The 10273-nt window shown below is 40.3% G+C and overlaps 1 gene segment (V, D, J or C); it reads left to right on the top strand.

Annotated features, from left to right (window-relative positions):
- Positions 1–6382: 6382 nt before the first annotated feature.
- LOC125139518 lies at positions 6383–6997 on the top strand. The segment is given in 2 exon segments: positions 6383–6469; positions 6568–6997. Coding segments are annotated over 2 exon segments (372 nt in total).
- The last annotated feature ends 3276 nt before the right edge of the window (positions 6998–10273 follow it).

Genomic DNA, 10273 nt, shown 5'->3' on the forward strand with positions numbered 1-10273 from the left:
ATTTGATCTTTTTCAGTGAGGAAAATAACAGTTTAAAGTCATTCATAAACCAAACAAACGAAGGCTTAGAACACCTCTACTTACTGCAATGAATATGATATTTACCCATCATAATAATCATATTGAGTAAATCAGATACTGATGAATCTGTATTGTTCATATAAAAGAGTATGTGTGACAGGTTGAAAGTAGGGATATTATCCATCTTAAGTGACAGCCAATTGTGTATCTCAGACCAGAAGCTGTTAGATACGGGGCAAAAAAAGAACATGTGTTCCAGAGTCTCATCAGCCACCTCACAAAAAACACAAGGGTCTACATCAAATTTAAATCTTCTTCTAAGAATGTCAGCGACTGGATATATCTTATAGATTATTTTAAAGTGGGTCTCTTTAATTTTTGTGGAAATGGGCCATTTAATGATATTAAAATGTGATTTTTTTATGGACAATGTATCCATGTTTAGAATCTGTATACACACTCCTCTGTTGTAACCAAATAACAATACTGTATAGATTTCAAAGCATCACTAATACATTTATTATTACATTTATTGTGAAATAAAGTGCAATCATTAATAACTAAATTTGGTTGTGTTGGTAAGGGTCTTGTACTTGCATTTAACAATGTGTTTTGAATTAACTGTAATAACGGTGCAGGTATTGCTTTACATATCATATTGTATTTTCTATATGTACTGTTCAAATTATATTTGTCTAGGAAGGCTTTGTAATCCAAAAGGATACCCTTGTCATCTATCATTCACAAAAACAAATCCCTTTTCATACCAATCATACCTGAACAGTGATTTCCTATTGATTATAATGACCCTATTGTTCCATAAGGTAGATCCATGAGGAGAAAAGTTATGGGTGAATATCATTTTCCAATATTGAAGAACTTGTTTGTTGAATTTTGACAACATAACTGGAATTTTGGTCACCTCAAAATCACAATGCAAAAGAAAATCAAGCCCTCCTACTTGTTTAAATAGATTTCTAGGTATGTGAAACCACATAGAATCTGGTTGTGATAGATATGTTTTCAACCAGTTAATCTCGAATGTCCCAAACATTGCTTCAAAATCCAATGCTTTAATACCACCCACATCATAGTCTTTAACCAGCTGTGATTTCTTAATGTAATGAGTTTTGTTTTTCCACAGAAATTGGAAAACGATCGAATTAGCTTTCTTAACATTAACTGTAGAAACATACAGGGAGTGGCATGGAGAGATTATTTTGGAAATACCATCCGATTTAGACAGAGTGACTCCAGCGGCTCAAAGATTTCCTCGTATCTATTAACTGGTTAGAAAAGTTAATGTCTTCTCTTCTAATAGCATTTTTAGACAAAACTATTCCTAAATATTTCACTCCGCCTTTAACCTCAATTGAAGAGATGATAGAGTCGTTGATGAGTGAATGGGAAGTAGCTCACATTTTTTAATATTAAGGGTAAATCCTGAAGCTTTAGAGAAAATAGAGACTGAATTTAGGGCAACATCAACCATGAATTTATTCTTTAAAAGGATTGCTGTGTCGTCTGCAAATTGACTAATTTTAAATTCCTTGTCAAATATTGAGATCCCATGCAAATCGGCGTTATGATTAATGAGTAATATAAGTGATTGAGTGGCCAGAATAAACAGTTTGGGAGAAATCAGGCATCCCTGCCTAATACGTAGCACTTCAAACCTAGGAGTTATACTAGGATTCAGGGACACAGAACTATATGTCAGTATAAAACATCTTAATTATTTTACAAAAATTACTCCCAAAACCTAAAAAATCTAAGATTTCAAATAAAAAAGTATGTTCAACAGAAACAAATGCCTTGTAAAAGTCAAGAAATAAAATAAAAACCATTATTTTAAAGTGTTAGCACAAAATTCTCTCTGTTATTAATGATAACTAACACACCATTTCGGCGGCAGTATTTTAGAAGAGGGCGGGGCGCATGTGCACTTCGTGGAATCGATTTATCTTCCCTCGGATAGTAATGCCTGTGAACGTGATGACGTATTTCTGACAGTTGTTTCGCAGACCGTTTTCGTGTGTGAAAAAGAGGTGTTGTGAAAACAAGCGTTGTGTGTGTAAACTGTCATAGTCGTACATTTTGGAGTCGTATTTGAACAAACACACAAAATCTCGTATCTGTAAGCTGTCGTGGCCGTAGGTTTTGGGATCCAACTCCGTAAAAAACATAATTACGTACAATAGTTTTAAATTACGCACAATTAAATAAAAATTTACACGCAAATGGTTTGAACAAATGGTTTTGTATTACGTACGATTATTATTGACAGTGTTTTTATTCCATACAATGCCCAATGCTTGTGTGTGTGTGTGTGTGTGTGTGTGTGTGTGTGTGTGTGTGTGTGTGTGTGTGTGTGTGTGTGTGTAGCATCATTTCGGTAGAACATATTTGCCCTCTGCTAGGCAAAGGTACATCAAAAGTGAGAAATATTTACAAATGTTTAGCTTTTTTTTTCTGGAGGCCTAAAGAAATGCAATGCCCAATACGTGTGTGTGTGTGTGTGTGTTTGTGTGTGCATATGTGTGCGCGTGTGTGTGCGTGGGTGTGTGTGTGTGTGTAGCATCATTTCGGTAGATCATATTTACAAATATTTACAAATATTTGCCTTTTTTTCTTTTCTGGAGGCCTAATGAAATGCAATGCGTGTGAAATGCAATGCGTGTGCAATGTGTGTTTGTGTGTGTGTGTGTGTGTGTGTGTGTGCTTGCGTGTGTGTGGGGGGGAGGGTGTTAGTGTGTGTTTTGGGTGCGTGTGTTAGTGGACATTTTATGTGTGTATTTTTGTGTCTGTATGTATGTTTATCGGGTTAAAAAGGGCAAAAGTGTGACCTATTGCCCCACTAAATGTGGCCGGGTCAAAATGACCCAAGCAGATCCAAGGCGCAAAGTATATATTGTTCTGAATACATAGATCAACGAAAATAGACAATTAATTTTGCTTGCAAAGTTCATAATTTGGGACAATCCTGGTAAATTTCAGGCAAATATGTGGAAGAAAACCCGTTATGACACATTAAAATCTTCCATCCGGGTCAAAAAGACCCAGGGACAATAGGAAGGTTCAATTAGTTATTAATTACATTAACCTAAGCCTGAGGTTACATATTACTTCTAAATCCAAAAAAGCCTTTGTGTGCAAAAATATGCAGGAGTATGTTTGAGTGTTTAGATGCATGTGTGGCAAAAATGACACTTTTAGTGTGTTCTTTGCAGAGATATATTTTGCAGTAGAAGCACAATATATTTGTTTTTCTGTCCTTATTGCTAGGGTAGACCTGACACTGCTTTCTTTTAGAATCAGGTGTCCTCAGTGGGTTGTGGCTGTGCTGGTTGATACAGGGCTGGTGGAGGGGGACGCAGGCAGCAGAGGTGGGAAGTAACGGAGTAAAAATACTTCCTTACTGTACTTAAGTACATTTTTCTGGTATCAGTACTTTACTCCACTATTTATTTTTCGGACAACTTTTTACTTTTACTCGTTACATTTTTACACAAATGTCTGTACTTTTTACTTCTTACATTTTCCATACGGACTTGTTAGTTTTAATATTATTTCTTCTCATTGAAAAAAAAACCACAAAGTGCTTAATTTAATGAACATTAATTTTGTCATTTGTAAAACATCACAATAATTTTGAGTTGTTTTCAAGGACAGATCTGGAATCTCCCTACAGTTTGGGATATGGCCTTGGTGATACACTTGGTATACATTATATTTCCAAAAGTATTGGGTCACCTGACGTTTCCTGCTATATGTGGTTGTTTTCTGATCTCATCCCTACTGAACACCTTTGAGATGAATGTGAACGCTGACTCCACCCTACCTCACCTACATCAGTGCCTGCGTTTTGTAACACTCTTGTGGCTGATGAACACAAATATCCATCTGCACAAAATTATATATATATAATTATATGTGGGGGGCACGGTGGCTTAGTGGGTAGCACGTTCGCCTCACACCTCCAGGGTCGGGGTTCGATTCCCGCCTCCGCCTTGTGTGTGCGGAGTTTGCATGTTCTCCCCGTGCCTCGGGGGTTTCCTCCGGGTACTCCGGTTTCCTCCCCCCGGTCCAAAGACATGCATGGTAGGTTGATTGGCATCTCTGGAAAATTGTCCGTAGTGTGTGATTGCGTGAGTGAATGAGAGTGTGTGTGCCCTGCGATGGGTTGGCACTCCATCCAGGGTGTATCCTGCCTTGATGCCCGATGACGCCTGAGATAGGCACAGGCTCCCTGTGACCCGAAGTAGTTCGGATAAAGCGGTAGAAAATGAATGAATGAATGAATGAATAATTATATGTGTGTGTGTATATATAAAACATGACGTCCAGTTACCAGCATGACACTAAACAGGTAGTAGTATCGGAGTATGTCAGAGCCCATAATTCTTTACTTTAACTTGAGTAAGAGTGTAGTCACTACTTCTACTTTTACTGGAGTCTTTTAAAAAATGAGTATCTGTACTTCTACTTGAGTAAAGGATGTGTGTACTTTTGCCACCTCTGGCAGGCAGTGATGCTCTTTGTGTTGCTGATGGCATGGATGTGGTGCTAGGTGAACTCTGTAGCTGTCTGACCAAGGCCGCGCGGCTGGGTCTCGGGGCAGCCGTTCCCTTCACTCAATGTGTGACTTGACAATGGAAATTCCTACGTTCTCAAGAAAAATTCTTTGCTTGTTTTTTTTTTTGGTTCCACCCTAGGTGGATGTGGGTCCAAAACATAAATGTGTTGTATGCTGAAACATCTAGCATGTTATAAAACACAACCATTGGCCATCTCCTGGTCATTTGCTGTTGATTCTGTGTGGCAGTCAGTTTGTCCAGGTTGTCCACCTCTCCTTTGTTTTTATTATAGTCCAGGATCAGTATGGGCTTTTTGTCACTTCATGATGACACAGCTGCATCTTTGTGATAAGTGGACATAAGTACGACATTCCGGTTGTTTTTTATGGACAATATGAAACAACAGTGGTGGTGTCTGTAAAAATGAATTTTTAAGAAAGAGGAGCCCTGTGCTTCACCTGCAAAATTTCAATGGGCAACTCAGGTTTATTTTTATTTTTTACTCACCATGGTAAGTTTCCTTCTAAGAAGTTCTTGTCCAAGGTCATAGCTGGTAAAAAAAATTGTCACACGTGATATTGTGATCCTGCAGTCCAGTAGTCATATTGAGTATTACAAGTTTCCCTTGTTTTTTCTCAGGGATGCCACTCCCAAGTTTTCCTGTGTAAATCTGTAGATTTTGATGACATTTGCAGCAGCTGCCCTGCCATGAAAGGCAGGAGGTACTGAGCTCCAATAGATGTTACCACTTTTGGATCTGAATGTTTCAGCAGGAGCAGGAGCAGCTTCAGCACTGGCAACCACTTCATCAGACTCAAAAGTGTCTGTGTCTTCTGTTAATACTTTACATCATCTTTGTCAACAGAAACCTGCTTGTCCATATCACTATGCTGTTCTCTGTCCTCTGCCTCATTTTCAGCAAAGATATGATCCAGAGCTTGGCTTGTCCTAAATCGTCTTTTCATTTTTGCATGCTCCAAGATGGAGATGTGTACTCTGCAAGTCATTAACTCTAAACTGAATTCGTCTTATGCATGCATCAGGTGTCTGGACACTTCCATCTTTGTTCGTTTTGTTTGTTCAGGGAAGGTGACAAACGGGCAAAGACAGGAGCCCCTAACTAAAGCTCACAGGTTTGGAAGAGAAGCAGGCTGTCAGATCATGTGATGAAGTTACACACTGAGGATCATGGGAGTTGTGTTGGTTGTAGATTAAGTTAAAAACGTGTCTAGATTTACATGAATCTTAACCACCAGGGTGCAGTGTGACACCTTAAATACATTCAATGCTGAAATCAGGCAGCTGCTAAACAGCTGGAAATTCATAAAAGACCAGATTCATGATTGCAGCTGGATCCAGGACTTGTTTAAACTGTTCTGGTAAAATCTCACAAAGTTATGAATCCTCTGTACTCTGTAGGATTGTCCTCCTCCTACTGCTGCTGTTCTGTCTCAGACTAAATGACATGAATTAAGTGTAAATCTGATTCCTTATAAAGTTACAGACAGTTTTTCAGTAGTAGTGTTGAAGACCTGCTGTGTGATTATTAATTCAGAATAAGGTTCATGATGTGGATCATGACAAGTGTCAGACCACGATGAGAAGACAATCAAGAGAGAGAGAGAGAGAGAGAGAGAGAGAGAGGAGAGGAGAGAGAGAGAGAGAGAGAGAGCAGTGAGGTGTAAGAGAGATTTGCATGAACATTTTTCCCAGAATAGCAGTTGGTGGCCCATGCTTCAGTGCTCTGTGAGTGTTTATAGCCCTGTGACTTTAACACTTCATGACTGAGAGCTGCTGCTCAGCAACTTCACCCACAGCAACCATGACTTTGATCAGCGTCTTCATCTGCACACTGGCCCTCTGGACTCAAGGTGAGAGTTTAACATCAACTCACAGCCTCACACACTTCATTTCATACTAATTCTACACCACTTTAGAGCACAGAAACACAATCTATGTTTCTCTTCAGGATCCAGAGGTCAGGTGACTGTGACTCAGACTCCTTCAGTGCAAACTGTTGCTCCAGGAAACACAGTCACCATCAACTGTAAAACCAGTGTGGCTAGTGGTAGCAACCTACACTGGTACCTGCAGAAACCTGGAGAAGCTCCTAAACTCCTGATCTACGCTGCTACTAGCAGACAGTCAGGGATTCCAGATCGTTTCAGTGGCAGTGGATCTAATACTGACTTCACTCTGACCATCAGAGGAGTCCAGACTGAAGATACAGGAGATTACTACTGTCAGAGTTACCATTATATCAGTAGTAACTATGTGTTCACACAGTGTTAGAGCGTCGTACAAAAACCTCGGTCAGTGAGACTGCACAGAGAAACACTGCTGCAGCTGGGAGTGACTGCAGGTGCTGAGGGGGAGGATGTGATACAGCACAATGACACACACTGTGGACCAGAGAAAACACACCACACTAACTCACTAATGCACACACACACACACACACACACACACACACACACACACACACACACACACACACACACACACTAATGCACACAATATTAACATTCATTAAATAAAGACACTGACAATTAATTGAACATTTTTATTATTAATAAACTATTAGATTATGATTTTCTTTATAAAGTTATCAAATACAAAAAATCAGCAGCACAGTCAACAACCTGAACATAACAACCACATGTAAAGTTTGACTAATCCCACCAGGTCTTACAGAAAGTGTGATTAATCCCTTGTGCTCCTGATGAATCCCACTTCACTCAGTCTCACAGAACAAACGTTTCCATACAACTTATTTGCAGAACCTTCTGTATGTTGAGTATCAGTGTATTGGCACAAGAACATGTTGCATAGCAAAGTATCAAACTTTCACTTGACTGCTCCGTAAGTGTACTGATGATTCGCTGTATCGGTTCAGTAATTCACACATGCGCAGTATCAACAACTCGAGCTCACAGTTCTCTCAGCACAACATGTCTCAGTTCAGTGTACAGGAGTTACATATACTCCCGGATATTAGTTTATTTAGAGTCGGACCGACTGTCAGGCATGACCGAAAGTGAGTAACTTTAGTAACTTGTGGATCAGCGCTGACTTAAGACGCGAACTGTTTAGAACGAATCCGATTTGGTGAACCGGTTCATCCAGTTCACTAAAAAGAACTGGTTCAAAAGAACGATTTGTTCACGTACTGGCCATCACTACTGTCCAAAGCATCAATACTGTGGATCATACCATCAGCTATAAATCAATGTGGATTTGATGGCGGCGTGCACAGACACAGCGGCTCTTAGCTCTCCTGTATGGTGTATAGTTTATGTGGTTTTATATTTGTTTTCAAACCTGTTAGTCGGAATATGCAATGCTTACAATGCTACGAACGTCAGAACTTAATCCAGTATGGATTTCAGTGCAAACTAACTGTTACAAGTGATTTCCAGTGGACTCGCAACATTCCAGAGGACATAGCAAGAGCACCAGTATCCTTGTGGATTGTTATCAAACCCAGCAGACGATGCAGGTGGCGGAGAGAGAAAGCAAAAGCGAGGATGTCGGCAGGCCTACTTGTTCGGCTACATAAACACGCATTTAAACCATCGCTTCCAAGTATCTTTCTCACCAACGCCAGATCAATAACTCAGAAAATGGATGAGTTGGAGTTACAGCTAGGAACAAATCGCCTTGTTCTGGACTGTTGTGTGATGATAATAACCGAAACGACGCACAATCCACCGGCAGGACTGAATCAAAGACACGGGTAAGAGCAGAGGAGCAGGACTTTGTATCTTTGTTTACAGCAATTGGTGTAAGGGTAATTGGTCTTAGAAGCGATGTTTGTTATGTGTAGACCGTTCTACCTACCGAGAGAGCTAACAGCAGTAATTGTGAATGCCGTTTTCATCCCACCAGATGCTAACGCTAGCGCAGCTCTCACTCAACTACATAGCACTACAGATAAACACCAAGGGAACCACCCAGATGGAGTGCACATCATAGCAGGTGGTTTTTATCAGACATGTCTAAAAACAGTTCTACCTAAATTCACCCAGTATGTTTAATGTGCGACCAGAGGGATAAATACACTGGATCATGTGTACTCCAACATTAAGAATGCCTTCAGAGATTCCCCCCTTCTCCACCTTAAACAGTCAGACCACTGTTCACTGCTTCTTCTCCCAGAATACACCCCATTGACGAGGAAAACAAAACCGGTCACAAAGATCATCAAAACTTGGCCTGAGGAATCTCTCTCTTAGCTGCAGGACTGCTTTGAACAAACAGACTGGGAGGTTTTTGAACATCGGGACCTGGAACAATACACAGAATCTGTTTTGTTATACATTAAAAACTGCACAGAAATTGTCACGGTCAATAAAAAGATTCGGGTGTTTCCCAACCAAAAACCCTGGATGACATGTGAAGTGCAGTCATTACTTAAACAACGTTACTCTGCTTTAAGGTCTGGTGACAAAGCCTTGTACAGCACCGCTATATACAACTTAAAAAGATTCATTAAACTCGCCAAATAAGACCATAAAAAGAAAATTGAGGACCACCTCACAGACAAAAATCCAAGAAGAGAGTGGCCGGCCATTCAATGCATTACCAATTACAAAAACAATAACCACAGCACCATTACCGCTGATGCCTCACTGGCCGAGGAACTAAACCATTTCTTTGCCCGCTTTGAGGTTAAGCAACCAACAACAAATTCACACATTCACCAACCTCTGGCATCTACCATCTCACCCTACAGGAACCTGAGGTGAGAAGAGTACTTAAAACTGTAAATACAAGGAAGGCCGCTGGTCCGGATGGACTAACTGGCAAAGTACTAAAAGCCTGTGGAAACCAGCTTGCTTCATAGCCCTTCACACTGCACTCAACCACCTTGAACGGCAGGGAAACTGTGCAAGAATGCTCTTCATCGAGTACAGTTCAGCGTTTAACACAATCATCACAGAGACTCTAATCAGTAAATTATCTGCACTATGACTCTCCCCCCCCCATCTGCATATGGATAAAGGACTTCCTCACAGATCACCCACAACATCTTAAGCTCGGCTCGCACCTCTCCCCTACCGTCTCCACAAGGCTGTGTATTGAGCCCTCTACTCTACTCCCTGTATACATATGACTGTACTCCCACCCATCCAACCAACTCCATTATTAAATTTGCAGATGATACCACAGTGAACAACACACACAAGATAACAGGTATGAATAGGGGGAATAATCAGTAACAACACTAGGAACAGGTGTGCAGAGGCAGGAAGGGATTAAGTATTAGGCATGGCAAACACATGTAAGCAGTAAACACAGACACAGACACATGGCACAAGACATAAACAAAGACTGCCAGAATGTCCCCCTGGTGTTCAGGCAGGGAAAAGTCCAAGCTGTCCATGACACTCAAGTCCTGCCTTTCTTTTGTCTGTGCTGGATTATTGAGAAGTGATATATATATATAGATGTGATATATATGCATGCATCTTCTCAGTGTTTACATGCTTTTACATTTTCTCCAAGAGACACTGACGTTCGTACCAAATATTAAAGACCATCGTTCATCATTGTGTGTTGTATTCTCATATTTGATGCTCTGTCTTGTCCATCCACAGACTAAAACTCTGGCATGTCCTCATTTATGAATCTATTCTGTAATTTGTAAAATGAGCTGAAACTTATGGAGCTTA

The sequence above is a fragment of the Tachysurus fulvidraco genome, chromosome 19 (assembly GCF_022655615.1).
Source record: "Tachysurus fulvidraco isolate hzauxx_2018 chromosome 19, HZAU_PFXX_2.0, whole genome shotgun sequence".
Lineage (NCBI taxonomy): Eukaryota > Metazoa > Chordata > Actinopteri > Siluriformes > Bagridae > Tachysurus > Tachysurus fulvidraco.